The sequence below is a fragment of the Chiloscyllium punctatum genome, chromosome 8 (genome assembly GCF_047496795.1).
Source record: "Chiloscyllium punctatum isolate Juve2018m chromosome 8, sChiPun1.3, whole genome shotgun sequence".
NCBI lineage: Eukaryota > Metazoa > Chordata > Chondrichthyes > Orectolobiformes > Hemiscylliidae > Chiloscyllium > Chiloscyllium punctatum.
In genome coordinates, this window is record NC_092746.1 from 132,392,651 (window position 1) to 132,412,216 (window position 19,566).

At 47.2% G+C, this 19,566-nt stretch overlaps 1 protein-coding gene across 2 annotated transcripts in view; it reads right to left on the reverse strand.

Annotated features, from left to right (window-relative positions):
- Positions 1-18,140, reverse strand: part of LOC140480936 (poly(U)-binding-splicing factor PUF60-like) — an 85,027-nt gene extending 66,887 nt beyond the window's left edge. For both annotated transcript variants that reach the window (XM_072576547.1, XM_072576546.1), the window contains exons 1-3: positions 17,970-18,140; positions 16,923-16,964; positions 4,613-4,699 (exon numbers count right to left, since the gene is read on the reverse strand). In XM_072576547.1, coding sequence (XP_072432648.1) covers positions 4,613-4,699; positions 16,923-16,964; positions 17,970-17,996 — 156 coding nt within the window. In that variant the 5' untranslated portion in view covers positions 17,997-18,140. The remainder of the gene's footprint in view (positions 1-4,612; positions 4,700-16,922; positions 16,965-17,969) is intronic.
- Between the last annotated feature and the right edge of the window lie 1,426 nt (positions 18,141-19,566).

Here is a 19,566-nt window from a genome sequence, read left to right on the forward strand (position 1 = left end):
CACCTGAGCTGAAAGAGGGAAGGAAACAAGCTGAACACAAGAAAAAGCCCTAGAAAAACCTCAAAAAAGACAAAAACACCATTATATTACCTACAGACAAAGATCGGCTCACAGTCATCCTGAACAGAAGGGACTACATCGAGAAAGTCAATGCACTACTCGCAGACACCAACACCTACCGACAGGTGGCGCTAGACCCGACCCCACAACTAGAAACAATTACACAATTCCGGACAATTAAACAAGACGGAATTCCAGAAAATGAAACCAGACGGGAACAGCACCCCATGATTCTACAGACTACCAAAAATCCATAAACCAGGAGCCCCCCTCAGACCCATAGTCTCACTACCCAGAACACCAACTTACAGACTGGCCAAAGAACTACACACAAGACTGAAATACCAAGTAGAAGAGTCACAGCACTCCATTCACTCCCCCAAGGGATTCCTAAAAATCACCAAAAACACCAAAATAGTGGAAGACAAAACAATGACCTCATTCGAGGTAACAGCACTGTTCACCTCCACCAACTTCGACCTAGCAAAGGAAACACTTACCACACTTTTAGAGGAGACCATCACACACACCCCGACCACCATAATACCAACGAAAACATCATGAAGCTAGTGGACCTGTGCCTCACCACCCACTTCACTTTCAACAATATAGCCTACAAACAACCCAACGACACACCTATGGGATTTCCGCTATCAGGATTCATAGCAGAAGCGGTAATGCAAAGACTAGAACAAACAGCCCTACCAACCATCAAACCAAAAATCTGCGTCCGCTACGTAGGTGACACTTTTGTCATCACAAAACGAAACAAGATAGAAGAGACATTTAACATCAACACCACCCTCACAGGCATAAGGTTCACCAAGGAGGAAGAAACAGACAACAAACTCGCATTCCTGGATGCCACAGTCGAAAGAAAGGACAAACCTGCGTATACAGAAAACCGACAAACACTGACCAAATACTTAACTAGACCAGCAACCATCCCAGCACAAACGAAGCTGTATCAGAACATTATTCTAACGAGCCACCACACACTGCAGCACAGATGAAGTTCGGAAAACACAGGAGAACCACCTATACAATGTATTCAAGAACAGATACTCAAAACATACAGTGCGCAGATTTCTCAAGAACAAACCACGACAAGCAGACCAAACAGCCAGAAACCCTAACCACCTTACCATACAAAGAAGTTTCAGAAATGACAGCCAGACTACTAAGACCCCTTGGAATCCTAGTAGCACACAAACCCACCAACACTCAAACAAAAACTTAAAGTCCCAGTACAACCCAAGGACAAAACCAACGTCATCTACAAAATTCCATGCAAGGACTGCCACAAACGCTACGTAGGACAAACAGGAAAAAAACTGAGCCGCCAGGATACACGAACACCAGCTAGCCACAAAATGACACGACCCTCTCTCCTTCGTAGCCCTACACACGGATGAAAAAAAAACACCATTTCAACTGGGGCAACACATCTATCCTGGGACAGGCTAAGCAAAGACATGCCAGAGAATTCCTAGAGGCCTGGCACTCCAACCACAACACCATAAACAAACACATAGATCTAGATACCATCTATCAACCCCTCAGAAAACAAACAGGAAATGACATCACCACAAACCCCAGGAGCCCCATCCAGGAGAAAGATATAAATAGAAAGCAGGAGACAACAGCTTCGCTTCACTTGGAGGTCGCCACTGATGATGTTACCTAGCCAGGTAATGAAACGTCTGGATATCAAACCTATATACCTTTATTCCTGATGAAGGGCTTTTGCCCGAAACGTCGATTTCAAAGCTACTTGGATGCTGCCTGAACCGCTGTGCTCTTCCAGCACCACTAATCCAGAATCTGGTTTCCAGCATCTGCAGTCATTGTTTTTAATCAAACCTACAGCTCAGCGAGCAAACCTACACCCTGGACTCCAAAATGTTACCAACCACTGAGGTCAGGCTATGATTTCCTGTTTTTTTTGCCTTACTCGATTCTTAAACAAAGTTACATTAGCAATTTTCCAGTCCTTTGGCACCCTCCCTGACTCCACTGATACCAGAAAGAATGTTTCCCATTGGTTCTTGGGAACAGCTTTCCTTTCTCTGCTATACTGAAGCCAGTCAGGACCTTGTACATCTTGATCATATCACCCTTCAACTGCCTTTGGTCGAAGGAGAACAGCTTGTCAATCTTTAAAGAATAATTATGCACAGCAATCTGTGGTCTAACTAAGGTGTTATGCTAATCTGAAATTCACACACTGGAAATGAACTTTAGTGATTTGCCAATCTTTCAAAGCAATTAACCCACATTGTAAAAAGTAGCAATGTCGCCCTGGACGTCAACATTCCTGCTGTTCTACACTAACGCCTTTGTCCAGGCTAAGTGGCCTTAGAATTTTTTAAATACGTATAATCGCTTCTGATGTAACGCAACAGCTCTATTCTTGTGCGATCTTGTGTTACAAGAAAATCACATGATAGCTGCACCATTTAAACTAATGGGTTACAGCCAATAAAACCAAGGAAAGTTCATCTTCTACAAATAAGTCTAAATTCTTCAATTGTATTATAGCCAATTCATGAAGAAACATGCCATAACAGAACAAACTGCATCTTAAGTGATATTTCCCAACAGGCAGCCAAACTAAGATTATTACTGACTGCACATATTTAATCAACATATTATTGAGAGCCTGCCACAGGTTGCTGGTAAATTCTTAAACAGTTAATCAAATGATAGCAAGGGTTTACCGCACGCCCAAGTGAGAGAACAGTATAATGCCCAAGGTTTTAAAATTCATAGAATATAATTGCACTGTACAGGCTTTTTTTGGCCATTGATGTTGTGCCAACCTGTGATAACAATCTGAAGCCCATCTAACCTACACTATTCCATTGTCGACCATTGACCATTCTATCCAATGACCATTCTAATGCCCTTAAAGTTGAGAGTCTACTGCTGTTGCAGGCAGGATGTTCCACATTCCTACTACTGAGTAAAGAAACCATCTCTGATGTCCCCTCGTGTTAGCCACTGCCATCTGAGAAAAAAAGCTCTCACTGTCCACCCTATCTAACCCTGATTATCTTTCATATCTCAATTAAGTCACCACTCAATCTTCTCTCCAAAGAAAACAGCCTCAAGGCCTTCAGCCTTTCCTCATAAGGCCTTCCCCTCCATACCAGGCAACATCCAAGTAAATCTCCTCTGAACCCTTTCCAAAGGTCCCACATTCTTCCTATAACATAGTGACCAGAACTGTACACCACACTTTAAGTGTAGCCCCACCAGAGTTTTGTGCAGCTGCAACATGACCTCATTGCTCTGAAACTCAACCCCTCTACCAATAAAAGCTTACACACCATATGCCTCCTTAACAACCCTATCAACCTGGGTGGCAAATTTCAAGGATTACACATCCAGATCCCTCTACTCATCTACACTACCAAGAATCTTATCATTAGCCCAGTACTCTTTATTCCTGTTACTCCTTCCAAAGTGAATCACTCCACTTTTCCCCACTAAACTCCATTTGCCACCTCAGCCTAGCACTGCAGCTTATCTATATCCCAGCTACCTACATTTGTCACGATTGGCCTTAGTCTTCTATGCCCTCATCCAGGTTATTTATAAAAATGACAAACAGCAGAGGACTCAAAACAGATCCTTGTGGTACACCACTGGTTCCTGAACACCAGGATGAATATTTCCCAACCACCCAGTTTTCTTTCAGTTCACCAATTTCAGATTCAAAATGCTAAATCACCCCCAATCCCATGCCTCCGTATTTTTGTGCAATAGTGTACTGTGGGGAATCTTATCAAACATCATACTGAAATCCACATACACACACATCAACCACTTTACCCTCATCCACCTGTTTGGTCAACTTAAAGAACTCTAAGGTTTGTGAGGCACGACCGAAGCTTCACAAAACTGTGTTGACTACCCCTACCCCTTTCTAACTACAACCAAAGTATGGCTCTTTGCTCTATAATTCCCAGGGTTGTCTCTACTCCCCGTCTTGAACAAGGGGACACTTGCTATCCTGCAGTCTTCTGGCACTACTCCTGTAGACAATGACTGAAGATCAAAGCCAAAGGCTCTGCAATCTCGACTTCCAGAAAATCCAAGGATAAAGCCAATTCACCCCAGAGGATTTTCACACTTTCCAGAATTGCTAACACCTCCTCCTTGTGAACCTTAATCCCATTTAGTCTAGCAACCTGATTCTCAGTACCGAAGAACACTGCATTCATGCTTCCTTTCACCAAATGTTTGTGTGCAGCAATTGCAGGGGCTGCAGAATGACTGACTGTTTTGGGACTGCCCTTTGACACCTCCACCATGAGAGAATCACACTTTAAAGAGACATGCAAAATATTTGCCAACTTCACATGATTCAATAAGTCTACAAAAAGTAACAAAAGATATATTAGCACAGTGGAGTCCATTTGGAATGGCTCTGCACCCAAGACAACATTGGGGATAACCCACTGTTGAATCCTGTACCCATATCCTTAAATGCTTCAATTACTTCCAATTTGATCCAGTTTGAAATACAACCTTCAGATTTTGTCACCTTTTGCAATGCTTCCTGTTGCTCAGGGTTAAGAGGTGGCAGGCCAAGTTTTGACTGCCCATTCTCCAGCTTCATAATGTCACCACCCTGAAATAAAGCAGATTGTAACGTTAACTTTTCAGTTTTCATGAGGCACACTGCAACAAGCAGACAGGAATGTCCATGCTTTAATACAAACCTTGGACCATAACTCAACTGCAGGAATTCAAGGAGGCAGTTCACAAACACATCAGGGCAATTAGGGACAGGCAAAAAACCTGCTGAGCTAAACACCCAGCTAATGAACGACTTCAAAAAAATTCCGTGTGGTGTAGAACAACTGGGAGTAAGTGCACTGCTTCTCGGGGAAAGATTGAATAGAGTAGACTTATCTCCACTGGATTTTAGAAAAATAAGTTGCAACTTCTTTGAAACATACAAGATCCGAGGGACGTACTGGAGAAGAAAAAAAAGGTTCAATAGTATTAGGAGATTCATTAGTCAGGAGAATAGATAAGCACTTCAACAGCTGCCAACACGACTCCAAGATGGCATGCTGGGGTGTCACACCAGAGTTATTTGGGGCAGGAGGGATTACGCTGCTTTATGCAGTTTACAGACCATTAACTAGTAGGAAAACTGTATAGGAACAAATCTGTAGGAAAGTTAGTAATGCAGACACCATGGTGTATTTATAATGGACAGAACTTTAATTACCCAAACATTGACAGGGATACTGCTAATGCAAGACACAGCAAGGAGCCTGGACAGTGTTTACAGGCATTTCCTGCAGCATGTGACCAATCCAAAAAATGAAGGATGTAGTGCTGGACCTGGCCTTAGAAATGAGGTGGGCCAGGGGGAACATTTAGGACAGTGATCATTGTATCGCCAAGATTCAGAATAGCCTTGGAGAAAAGCACTCAACAAACCAGAGTAAGGAAACTCAGTTCGAGGAAAGCTGACTTTAATGGGTCAGGAACAGAGCTGAGCAGGATTGGTTGGACTAAGACATTGGTGGGAAAAAACACTCAAATGGCCCAAAGTGCAGGTGGTACAAGTATTTGAGGTATAATTTCCCTCTAATGGGAAAGGAAGAACAAAGAAATCCCAAGTTCCCTGATGACAAAGCAGATTAAAATTATTACAACTGTCAACATTGACTTTTTGTAAGTTGAGAATCAAGAGGAATTCCAAAGATGCAAGGGAGAGGTGAAATATCATAGAAGAGAAGCAAAGACGAATTATGAGAAAAGGGAGCATAAAAATAAAATTCCAAGCTCTGACAGGGATCTCAACAGCATCAGCCGTTGAAGGAGGAGTATGGCCAATCAGAAAACAATGACATACGGAGGAAGGGCATGGTAGAGCTGTTATCAAAACTTGTATCTGTCTTCACAGAAGAGGATTCTGCCCATGCCATGGCGGCATAGGAGGCTACAGTGTCACAAGAAAGATAAAAGATTAAAGATGAAGTCTTAGATTGTTGCCAAGTTAACAAGGCACTGGGACCAATGAGATCCATCCAAGGATTCAATAGACAATAGGTGCAGGAGTAGGCCATTCTGCCCTTCAAGCCTGTACCACCATTCATTAGGATCATGGCTGATTCATGGAATGGATGGTTGAAATTCCAACAGCAGTCAGCATAACACATCAAGAGAAAGCTAGGACTGCAGATGGAGTGTGGAGCATTGGAAGACAGGTCAGGCAGCATCTAAGGAGAGTCAACATTTCAGGCATAAGCCCTTCATCAGGATGGGACTGCTCTTGTCCAGCACCACACGTTTTGAGGAGAACACATCAATCTTTCATGCTCTCCAGGAAAGTGACAGAGATTCTAAGAACAATCCTAACAATTTCAGATCATTTTGCTTAACTTTGGAGAAACTCAATAATCTAACAGTATCTGTGGAGAGATTGGTGTCCTGGATCTAGTGACCCTTGAGAACGTTTTAGCTCAACTTTGGTAGGAGGTTTCTACAAGCAATTATTTGGGAGAGAGTTAGTAATTACATGAAAAGGTTGGGCTGATTAGGAAGCATGGATTTCAAAAGGGGAAATAGTGTTTAACTAATGTAGAGTTTTATTTTGAAGCAACAGAAAAGGTAAATGTAGGTAATGCTATTGATGAGGTATACATGGAGTCCAGAAGACATTTGATACGATACCACAAAACAGACTTGAAGAAAGTTAGGTCACAGTATAAAAGGGACAGTGACAACATGGAAATTAAATTGGTCGAGTGATAGGAAATAACATTCAGTCTGGAGGAAGGCTTGAGTGGAGGTCCCCATTGGGACTCTTGCTTTTCCTGATAACAAGGATCCAGATCAGGGTGTGTGTGGGATTTCAAATTTTACAGGTGACAAAACTTTGGAGAATTGTATGCTATGATCGGGAACAGTGTGAAACTCCAAGAAACATTGGTGGAGCAGACAGGTCAGTAGCAGATGAGGTTAAAAGGAGTGAATTGATGCAATCGACAGAGATAACAGATCCGAGTACTGCTGGTCATGCCAGCATGTAACACCCATCTGTAATTGCCCTCGAGAAGGTAATGCTGACCTACCACCTTGAACTACTGCAGTACAAATACTGTAGGTACAGCCACCATGCTGTTAGGGAGGGAGGTTCATGAAGTTTACCCAACAACACTGAAGGAACAATGATAAGCCCAAGTAAGGAACTTGCAGGTGGTGGGATTCCCATTGTATCTGCTGCCATTATCCTTCCAGATAGTATTGACAGCACCTTCCATATTCTGGATTGGTGGTGTTGGAAGAGCACAACAGTTCAGGCAGCATCCAAGGAGCTTCGAAATCGACGTTTTGGGCAAAAGCCCTTCATCAGGAATAAAGGCAGTGAGCCTGAAGCGTGGAGAGATAAGTTAGAGGAGGGTGGGGGTGGGGAGAAAGTAGCATAGAGTACAATGGGTGAGTGGGGGAAGGGATGAAGGTGATAGGTGGAGGAGAGGGTGGAGTGGATAGGTGGAAAAGGAGGTAGGCAGGTAGGACAAGTCCGGACAAGACGGGCACCAATATCCTGGGGGGTAGGTTTGCTAGCACTCTTCGGGGGGGGTTTAAACTAATTTGGCAGGGGGATGGGATCCGGACTTGTAGTCCAGCAAGTAAGCTAGCTGTGTGTCAGGATGTCCAAGACTGTAGGGAGGCTGTGGAGAAGGTAGCACTGACAGGGACTACTTGCGGACACAGATGGGCTCAAGTGCGTATACTTCAATGCAAGGAGTATCAGAAATAAGGTGGGTGAACTTAAGGCGTGGATCGGTACCTGGGACTACGATGTTGTGGCCATCACGGAAACATGGATAGATGAGGGACAGGAATGGCTGTTGGAGGTTCCTGGTTACAGATGGTTCAGTAAGATTAGGGAGGGTGGTAAAAAAGGAGGCGGGGGTGGCATTGCTAATTAGAAATGGTATAACGGCTGCAGAAAGGAAGTTTGAGGGGGATCTGCCTTTGGAGGTAGTATGGGCTGAAGTCAGAAATAGGAAAGGTGCAGTCACCTTGTTGGGTGTTTATTATAGGCCCCCCAATAGCAGCAGAGATGTGGAGAAACAGATTGGGAAACAGATTTTGGAAAGGTGCAGAAGCCACAGGGTCGTAGTCATGGGCGACTTCAACTTCCCAAATATTGATTGGAAGCTCTTTAGATCAAGTAGATTGGATGGGGCGGTGTTTGTGCAGTGTGCCCAGGAAGCTTTTCTAACGCAGTATGTAGATTGTCCAACCAGAGGGGAGGCCATATTGGATTTGGTACTCGGTAATGAACCGGGACAAGCGGTGGGCTTGTTAGTGGGTGAACATTTTGGTGATGGTGACCACAATTCTGTGACTTTCACCTTGGTTATGGAGAGAGATAGGTGCACACAACAAGTTTTTACAATTGGGGGAAGGGAAATTATTTGAGGAGCATACGTTGGGAGCATAGGCTGTCAGGGAAGGATGTGGTGGAAATGTGGAACTTTTTCAAGGAGCAGATACGACGTGTCCTTGATATGTATGTACCGATCAGGCAGGAAAGAAATGGTCGTGTGAGGGAGCCTTGGTTGACGAGGGAGGTTGAATGTATAGTAAAGAGGAAGAAGGAGGCTTACATAAGGTTGAGGAAACAAGGTTCAGACACAGCAGTGGAGGGATACAGGATAGCCAGAAGGGACCTGAAGAAAGGGATTAGGAGAGCTAAGAGAGGGCATGAAAAATCCCTGGCGGATAGGATCAAGGATAACCCCAAGGCATTCTATGCGTATGTGAGAAACCTGAGAATGACGAGAACGAGGGTAGGTCCGATCAAGGACAGTGGTGGGAGACTGTGTATTGAGTCGGAAGAGATAGGAGAGGTCTTGAACAAGTACTTCTATTCAGTATTTACGAACAAGAGGGACCGTATTGTTGAAGAGGAGAGTGTGAAACGGACTGATAAGCTAGAAGAGATACCTGTTAGGAAGGAAGATGTGTTGGACATTTTGAACAACTTGAGGATAGACAAGTCCCCCGGGCCTGACGGGATATATCCTAGGATTATGTGGGAAGCAAGAGAGGAAATTGCAGTACCGTTGGTAATGATCTTCTCGTCTTCACTGGCAATGGGGGTGGTACCAGGGGACTGGAGAGTAGCGAATGTTGTGCCCCTGTTCAAAAAAGGGAATAGGGATAACCCCGGGAATTACAGGCCAGTTAGTCTTACTTCTGTGGTAGGCAAAGTAATGGAAAGGGTACTGAGGGATAGGATTTACGAGTATCTGAAAAGACACTGCTTGATTAGGGACAGCCAGCACGGATTTGAGGGGGGTAGGTCTTGCCTTACAAGTCTTATTGAAGTCTTCGAGGAGGTGACCAAGCATGTGGATGAGGGTAGAGCAGTGGATGTAGTGTGCATGGATTTTAGTAAGGCATTTGATAAGGTTCCCCATGGTAGGCTTATGCGGAAAGTCAGGAGGCATGGGATAGAGGGAAATTTGGCCAATTGGATAGAAAACTGGCTAACCGGTCGAAGTCAGAGAGTGGTGGTAGATGGTAAATATTCAGCATGGAGTCCAGTTACAAGTGGAGTTCCGCAGGGATCAGTTCTGGGTCCTCTGCTGTTTGTAATTTTTATTAATGACTTAGATGAGGGAGTCGAAGGGTGGGTCAGTAAATTTGCAGATGATACGAAGATAGGTGGAGTTGTGGACAGTGAGGAGGGCTGTTGTCGGCTGCAGAGGGACTTAGATATGATGCAGAGCTGGGCTGAGGAGTGGCAGATGGAGTTCAACCCTGCCAAGTGTGAGGTTGTCCATTTTGGAAGAACAAATAAGAATGCGGAATACAGGGTTAATGGTAGCGTTCTTAGTCAGGTGGAGGAACAGAGGGATCTTGGGGTCTATGTACATAGATCTTTGAAGGTTGCCACTCAGGTGGATAGAGTTTGTAAGAAGGCCTATGGAGTATTATCGTTCATTAGCAGAGGGATTGAATTCAAGAGTCGTGAAGTGATGTTGCAGCTGTACAGGACTTTGGTTAGGCCACATTTGGAGTACTGTGTGCAGTTCTGGTCGCCTCACTTTAGGAAAGATGTGGAAGCTTTGGAGAGGGTGCAGAGAAGATTTACCAGATGTTGCCTGGAATGGAGAGTAGGTCGTACGAGGATAGGTTGAGAGTTCTCGGCCTTTTCTCGTTGGAACGGTGAAGGATATGGGGTGACTTGATAGAGGTTTATAAGATGATCAGAGGAATAGATAGAGTAGACAGTCAGAAACTTTTTCCCCGGGTACAACAGAGTGTTACAAGGGGACATAAATTTAAGGTGAAGGGTGGAAGGTATAGGGGAGATGTCAGGGGTGGGTTCTTTACCCAGAGAGTGGTGGGGGCATGGAATGCGCTGCCCGTGGGAGTGGTAGAGTCAAATTCATTGGCGACCTTTAAGCGGCATTTGGATAGGTACATGGATGGGTGCTTAATCTAGGATAGAAGTTCGGCACAACATCGTGGGCCGAAGGGCCTGTTCTGTGCTGTATTGTTCTATGTTCTAAGTCATGGGGACAGTTACTGAGCTGGAAGTTTAGAACTAGGGTGAGGTGGGGGAAGGGAAATGAGGAAACTGGTGAAGTCCACATTGATGCCCTGGGGTTGAAGTGTTCGAGGCGGAAGATGAGGCGTTCTTCCTCCAGGCGTCTGGTGGTGAGGGAGCAGCGGTGAAGGAGGCCCAGAACCTCCATGTCCTCGGCAGAGTGGGAGGGGGGAGTTGAAATGTTGGGCCACGGGGCGGTGTGGTTGATTGGAGCGGGTGTCCCGGAGATGTTCCATAAAGCGCTCTGCTAGGAGGCGCCCAGTCTCCCCAATGTAGAGGAGACCGCGTCAGATACAATAAATGATATTAGTGGATTTGCAAGTAAAACTTTGATGGATGTGGAAGGCTCCTTTAGGGTCTTGGATAGAGGTGAGGAAGGAGGTGTGGGCACAGGTTTTACAGTTCCTGCGGTGGCAGGGGAAAGTGCCAGGATTGGAGGGTGGGTTGTAGGGGGGGGGGGGTGTGGACCTGACCAGGTAGTCACAGAGGGAATGGTCTTTGCGTAAAGGGAAATATATCCCTGGTGGTGGGGTCTGTTTGGAGGTGGCGGAAATGTCGGCGAATGATTTGGTTTATGCGAAGGTTTGTAGGGTGGAAGGTGAGCACCAGGGGCGTTCTGTCCTTGTTACGGTTGGAGGGGTGGGGTCTGAGAGCGGAGGTGCGGGATGTCGACGAAATGCGCTGGAGGGCATCTTTAACCACGTAGGAAGGGAAATTGCGGTCTCTAAAGGAGGCCATCTGGTGTGTTCTGTGGTGGAACCGGTCCTCCTGGGAGCAGATCCGGCGGAGGTGGAGGAATTGGGAATACAGGTTGGCATTTTTGCAAGAGGTAGGGTGGGAAGAGGTGTAATCCAGGTAGTTGCGGGAGTCGGTGAGTTTGTAAAAAATGTCAGTGTCAAGTCAGTCGTCATTAATGGAGGTGGAGAGGTTCAGGAAGGGGGAGGGAGGTGTCAGAGATGGTCCAGGTAAATTTAAGGTCAGGGTGGAATGTGTTGGTGAAGTTGGTGAATTGCTCAACCTCCTCACGGGAGCACGAGGTGGTGCCAATGCAGTCATCAATGTAGCGGAGGAAGAGGTGGGGAGTGGTGCCGGTGTAATTACGGAAGATCAACTGCTCTACGTAGCCATCAAAGAGACAGGCATAGCTGGGTCCCATACGTGTGCCCATGGCTATCCCTTTGGTCTGGAGGAGGTGGGAGGATTCAAAGGAGAAATTGTTACGGGTGAGGACCAGTTCAGCCAAACGAATGAGAGTGTCAGTGGAAGGGTACTGTTGGGGACATCTGGAGAGGAAAAGACGGAGGGCTTGGAGGCCCTGGTCATGGTGGATGGAGGTGTAGAGGGATTGGATATCCATGGTGAAGATGAGGCGTTGGGGGCCGGGGAAACGGAAGTCTTGGAGGTGGGTGGAGTCGCGAACGTATGTCGGGAGTTCCTGGACTAGGGGGGATAGGACAGTGTCGAGGTAGGTAGAGACGAGTTCAGTGGGGCAGGAGCATGCTGAGACAATGGGTCAGCCAGGGTGGTCAGGCTTGTGGATCTTGGGAAGGAGGTAGAACCGGACAGTGCGGGGTTCCCGGACTATGAGATTGGAAGCTGTGGGTGGGAGATCTCCTGAGGTGATGAGGTTCTGCATGGTCTGGGAGATAATGGTTTGGTGATGGGGTCATGGTCGAGGGGGCAGGAGGAAGAGGTGTCCTTGAGTTGGCGTTTGGCTTCAGCGGTGTAGAGGTCAGTGCGCCAGACTACCACTGCACCCCCTTTATCCGCTGGCTTGATGGTGAGGTTGGGATTGGAGCAGAGGGATTGGAGGGCTGCGCGTTGTGAGGGTGAGAGGTTGGAGTGGGGGAGGGGGTCGACAGGTTGAGGCGGTTAATGTCCCAGCGGCAGTTGGAAATGAAGAGGTTGAGGGCAGGTAATAGGCCAGCGTGGGGTGTCCAGGTGGATGCAGTGTGTTGGAGGTGGGCGAAGGGGTCCTCGGAAGGTGGGCGGGAATCCTGATTGTGAAAGTAAGCTCGGAGGCGGAGGTGACGGAAGAATTGTTCGACATCACGGCATGTATTAAATTCATTGATGCATGGACGGAGGGGGATGAAGGTGAGTCCTTTGCTGAGGACTGATCGTTCGTCCTCTGAGGGGGAGGTCTTTTGGGGGGGGGGGGGGGGGGGGGGGGGGGGTGTAGTGGTGAAAACTCGGCAGGGCTGGGAACTGGAATCTGGTGTGGGTATAGAACTGGGAGTGGGGGCAGAACCTGTAACTGGAGTTGGCATGATGGAGGGGAGAATGGGGGTGTAGTCATGAGCAGGGATAGTGTTCCCCTCTGGGTTTGGGTTCGGGGCGGGGGGGGGGGGGGGGGGAGTGACAGTGGGGTCTGTGGGGGGTATGTCAGCAGAATGCAGGCGAGTGGCACTGGTGGGGGCAGAAGTGGTGGTGACCACGGTAGTAGGGGTGGCAGACATCACTGAGCATGTGGCATCAGCGATGATGTAAAGGGCGGAAGTGATGTCACATGTGATGCATGAGGAATTCCATCTCTCTCAATTCCTCCGCCTCCACTACCTGAGTACCTGGTCAGGTCCACGCCCCCCTACAACCCACCCTCCCATCCTGGCACTTTCCCCTGCCACCGCAGGAACTGTAAAACCTGCACCCACACCTCTCCCCTCACCTCTATCCAAGACCATAAAGGAGCCTTCCACATCCATCAAAGTTTTACCTGCACATCCACTAATATCATTTATTGTATCCGTTGCTCCCGATGTGGTCTCCTCTACATTGGGGAGACTGGGCGCCTCCTAGCAGAGCGCTTTAGGGAACATCTCCGGGACACCCGCATCAATCAACCACACCACCCCATGGCCCAACATTTCAACTCCCCCTCCCACTCTGCCGAGGACATGGAGGTCCTGGGCCTCCTTCACCACCGCTCCCTCACCACCAGACGCCTGGAGGAAGAACGCCTCATCTTCCGCCTCGGAACGCTTCAACCCCAGGGCATCAATGTGCACTTCAACAGTTTCCTCATTTCCCCTTCCCCCACCTCATCCTAGTTTCAAACTTCCAGCTCAGCACTGTCCCCATGACTTGTCCAACCTGCCTATCTCCTTTTCCACCTATCCACTCCACCCTCTCCTCCCTGACCTATCACCTTCATCCCCTCCCCCATTCACCCATTGTACTCTATGCTACTCTCTCCCCACCCCCACCCTCCTCTAGCTTATCCCTCCACCCTTCAGCATCACTGCCTTTATTCCTGATAAAGGGCTTTTGCCCGAAACGTCGATTTTCCTGCTCCTCGGATGCTGCCTGAACTGCTGTGCTCTTCCAGCACCACTAATCCAGAATCTGGTTTCCAGCATCTGCAGTCAAGTGTTTTTAAGCACCTTCCATAACCATAGTCAAGGAGCCTTAGTGAATGACTGCAGCACATCTTGCAGATGGCACACAATGTTGCTGATTGAATACTGAAGGTGTTGAATATAGCACCAATCAAGCAGGCTGCTATGGCTTGGGTGGCAAGTGTCGGTGTAGCTTCTGACCTGCTATTGTAATCACTATTTATATTGTAGTCCAGTCTGGTTTCTGATAACAGTACCCCTAAAGATGTCAACAGCAAGGGATTCAGTATTGGCAGCGCTATTGAATATAAAGAGCACAAATACTGTTTGCCCCTAGTATGTCATACAAGGATGTCTGCAAGTGAGGCCCCAGGTCATAGGAATCAGAGTTGCTGCGCAATGTTTAGAAATCCAAACTTACCACTTTCAGGGGAAGAGAGAAGCAATTCCCAGACACACTGAATCGCATGGAGGATAGGTTGCAGATGTTGACCTTTATGGTCTGGGATCTTCAATGGCTGTTGCAGAGATAGCCCTTCAGGGAAGGAAATCTTCCCTCACCAGGTCTAGCCTACAGGTGATTCCAAACCCCCAGGCATTTGGTTGAATCTTAACTGGCCTGAAACAGTCCTAGCAAGCCTCTCATTTCAGTGGTAATTAGGATGGACAACAAATGCAACATCAACAGAGGGTATCATGACAGATGAACTGAAAGTTCATTGGTGATAGTCACACTTTGCCTATCACATTACATTCAGATTCAAGGTAAACAGGGGAAATATATACAAGCTACAAAATAGAGGACTAGAACTTCAATTAATTGGAGATGCAGGGCTAGGCGATGTGTTGTAACTGCATGATATGGGAGTTGGTGTCCCCCATTGTGGTTCATAGCGACCACATCTGTAGCAAGTGTTGGTTACTGGAAGAACTCCAGCTCAGTTGATGAGCTGGAGTCTGAGCTTCAAACACTGACATTCCAGAGAAAGTTTTTTTTGGGGCGAGGAGCCTAAATAGACTATTTCAGCAGGCAGTTACACCCCTTCCATGAACTACCTCTAATTCAGTCAGGGACTTTTCATTGCCTTGACTTCTATCTCTGCGTTACAGGATGTTATTCAATTGGAATGTATCGGCTTATCTGTGTGAAGGTTCCTTACAGCTTTGTGCGCTTCATAATTCTGACTGTTTCAGCACTATCAAATGGGTTGGATTGATTTTTAGTAACTGTATCATTCTTTATCTCTTCTGCAGGATGTTTTTGTGCACATTGTTAAGAATCGCCCCCACATGCATCATCCTCTGCTAAATGCCTAGCCACAATATAAAACAATGTACTTCACTGCTCATATTTTAAATACTATTAAACTGAAGGTAGAAACCACATGACGTCACCAATGATAACACCTCTTTCAGAGTTCTGCTACACCAAAGAAGTTTGGTTTTCCCAAGAGGCAGGATAAATACTGTGCTAATTGTGGCTAACTCCCTTCATGATCTCTTATTTGAGTAACCTTGTCCAGCACTACAACTTATTGCCTTGTTCTTCTTCTGACCTTTGAATAGTGCCTACTTTCTACTACATGCTCATAATTTTTGGATTTTTAGTTTCCATCCTTAAATCACTCTTTTTAAGGATCTACATATGTCTCACATTTGAACAAACCCTTTTGACATCCACTGGATGATTCCATTGGACCATAATATACAGGAACTGAATTAGGCCATTCAGCCCATCAAGTTTGCTTCAACATTCAATTACGGCTGATGTGTTTCTCAACCCCATTTTCACAGCTCTCTGCAGTTATGAGTTCCACAGATTCACCACTCTGGCAGAAGAAATTCCTCCTCATCTCAGTTGTAAAGGATCATCTCTTCACTCTGAGGCTGCGCTTTTGGGTACTCATCTACCCTGCTAATGGAAACATCGCCATGCCCATTCTATCCAGGCTTCTCCGTATTCTGCAAGTTTCAAATCAGTACTTCCTTATCCTTCTAAACTCTAAGTACAGACCCAGAGTGCCCAACCACTCATTTTTGTAAACTTCCTCTGGACCTGCTACATTGCAGTCTGAACAAAGACATATACAGTTTTTTTTGGGGGGGGGGGGGGAGAAAAAAAAGAGAAAAAAAAATGTCGTTCCAGGAGGAAAGGATATGGGACCTGCCAACCAATCAGCACCCACCCTCCTGGCATATATACTGTTTCAGATGTTGATCATGCAAGTTCAAAGGCTTTAGCAACATGTTGCTAATACTCAAGTAGACAGTAAAATAAGTCATGGTTTGGCTCAATTTTCCAAATCTCTGAGAAAACTGACATTTAACACTAATTTTTGTTATCCATCCAGTTTCAGATTTTGAAGCACTTGAACAATTGGGCTATTTCAGAGGGCAGTTAAGAGTCAGCCATATTGTGGATCTAGAGTTACATGCAAACCAGACAAAGATGGTAGACCATCTTCCCTAAAGGGCATTAATGAGCTAGATTTTTTTTGAAAAATCAGCAATGGTTAAGTGGTTGCCAGCAAACCAGTTTTTAATTCCACCTTTTATTAGATTAAAATTTCAGCACCTGCAGTATTAGGATTCGAACGTTTGTCCCCAAACCAGCCTGGGGTTCTGGATCACCATATGAAAGAAGAGAAAACAAATATACCTCAAACATTCTGTTCCCCTTTTACAATGGATTGTTTGCACTCTGACCAAACATGGTGTAACATATGTACTCACACTCCACCCCCATCTACTCAACAGGGGCAGGTCACATCCTTATCCCCTTCCATCAGTTTCAATAGGCTTCTGCTCCTGCCAACACTATGGTAACTAAAGCCAAGAGTCTGTTCAAAGTTAAGGTACATCATTTCAAATCAGTTTGTTGAATGAGTATGACAGTGACGAATAAAGCTTTCAGATAGACCTACCAACATCATCTGCAATGTGGGGCTTCCCAAGGGTTCCAGCATCTGTTGAATTAAACAACAATTTTCAGAATTTAATAACCACAATCCCACCTGAACTTATTGGACAGTACAGCTCAAGAAAGAAATGCTGGAGATCACAGCTGGTCAGACAGCATCCATGGCAAGACAGCAAGCTAACATTAAGTCTCGATGAATCTTCAGAGCTGAAGAGTCCTATAGACTCAAAACATTAGTTTGCTCTGTCTTCATGGATGCTGTCTGATCCACTATGACCTCCAGCATTTGCTGCTGGAATCATCAGCAGTAATTTGTTTCCACAGCTTTGGATGTAATGCTTCAAATTTTCCCAAAGGGATGAGTTTCTTTGAGCACAGTCAACTAAATTCCTTCAATGCTGAAAGTATTTCCACCTTTGTTTGCAACATACAGACTCTGGAGAAACCTACACACAGGAATCTGGAGCAAGGTGAAGGCCAGCCCCTGAAGCAGGGGTCAGAATGGATCAATTTGCTAACAAACACAGCTGAGGATGATCAGAGAGATACAGAAGACCCATGGTCTACAAGAGAAGCACCGCCACCCCCACAGTACCCCCAACCCCAACCCCACAGTACCCCCAACCCCAACCCCACAGTACCCCCAACCCCAACCCCACAGTACCCCCAACCCCAACCCCACCCCCACAGTACCCCCAACCCCAACCCCACCCCCACCTCATTCCAATCACATACCACAACAACACTAATTCAATTAGCCCTCTTCTACAACTCCCAGCCACCTCCCTCTCTCCCCACCCCCACAGCCACAGCCACAGCCACCTCCCTCTCTCCCCTCCCCCCCCCAGGACCCACCTTCCCTTCCCCCGCGGCCTCCGGGGCCTGTAATCGAGGGAGGCCTCACCATGCCGCAATCCCCCACCCTCACCCTCACCCCGGGGCTGGGACCCGGACCCGGACCCGGACCCGGACCCGGACCCCGATCCCCCGCGCCCTCCACCGGGTCCCTCTGCGGATGTGAAGCTGACCGCCAGGCCCCGGGGCCTGTTACCTGAGGGAAGCCTGTGAGAGACGCCATCCACCCTCCGAGCTCCGGATCCTGAGGAGCCGCCACTGCCACCGCCCGCCGCCCCGAGATCTCGCGAGAACCGTTGGCCGGGCCGCTGAGGGTCACGTGACAGATCCCACGCCCCGGGAGCCTCACGTGTAACAGATTCCCCCGCCCCCGTGAGGGTCACGTGGTGCCGAGCCCCGCCCCGTCGGGGGTCACATGGTGCTGAGCCACGCCCCGTCGGGGGCACGTGCATCTGCTCCCCGTCCCCGTGATGATCACATGGGAACTGAGCTCCGCCCCCGCGTTGAGTCACGTGGGACGGAGCCCGTCCCATTGTCTGCCGCCATCTTCTGAAAAGTAGCGGAGTCGGCATTGTACTAGCGCCTTCCGCGAGGTTCTCAATAATTTTTCCCTTCCCTTTCATTTTGAGCATAAGAAAAGTAAAAAAATAATAACGGTTTGATTGTATGGGTGGAGATTCTGTCCAAAGTGGGGAAAAAGTGGGATGTCAGATTGTAGATGAAGAGGATGAGGTCTGACTGTAGGTGGACAATAGACAATAGATGCAGGAGTAGGCCATTCTGCCCTTCGAGCCTGCACCGCCATTCAATATGATCATGGCTGATCATCCTCAATCAGTATCCTGTTCCTGCCTTATCTCCATAACCCTTGATTCCACTATCCTTGAGAGCTCTATCCAACTCTTTCTTAAATGAATCCAGAGACTGGGCCTCCACTGCCATCTGGGGCAGAGCATTCCACACAGCCACCACTCTCTGGGTGAAGTAGTTTCTCCTCGTCTCTGTCCTAAATGGTCTACCCCGTATTTTTAAGCTGTGTCCTCTGGTTCGGGACTCACCCATCAGCGGAAACATGTTTCCTGCCTCCAGAGTGTCCAATCCTTTAATAATCTTATATGCCTCAATCAGATCCCCTCTCAGTCTTCTAAACTCAAGGGTATACAAGCCCAGTCGCTCCAGTCTTTCAGCGTAAGGTAGTCCCGCCATTCCAGGAATTGACCTCGTGAACCTACGCTGCACTCCCTCAATAGCCAGAATGTCTTTCCTCAAATTTGGAGACCAGAACTGCACACAGTACTCCAGGTGTGGTCTCACCAGGGCCCTGTACAGCTGCAGAAGAACCTCTTTGCTTCTATACTCAATTCCTCTTGTTATGAAGGCCAGCATGCTATTAGCCTTCTTCACGACCTGCTGTACCTGCATGCTTGCCTTCATTGACTGGTGTACAAGAACACCCAGATCTCTCTGTACTGCCCCTTTACCTATTGATGGGGTCTCTTCTGTAGATGGAGAGGACAGGGTCTCTTCTGTTGGGGGGTGAGGCTGGGGTGTCAGACTGGGGGATGAGGAGAGGATAGGGGTGTCTGACTCTAGGGGACGGGATTTGTAACTGTGGGGGTGGAGGATGATGCGTCAGACTGCGTAGGGGGAAGAGGCCGGGGTGTCAGACTTGGGGACGGGATGTATGACTGTTGGGGGAGACGACGGGGTGTCTGACCATAAAGGGAGAGGTTGATGTATCAGATAAAAGCACAAGGAGACAGGATGGGGTATCAGACTAGGGGACGAGGAGA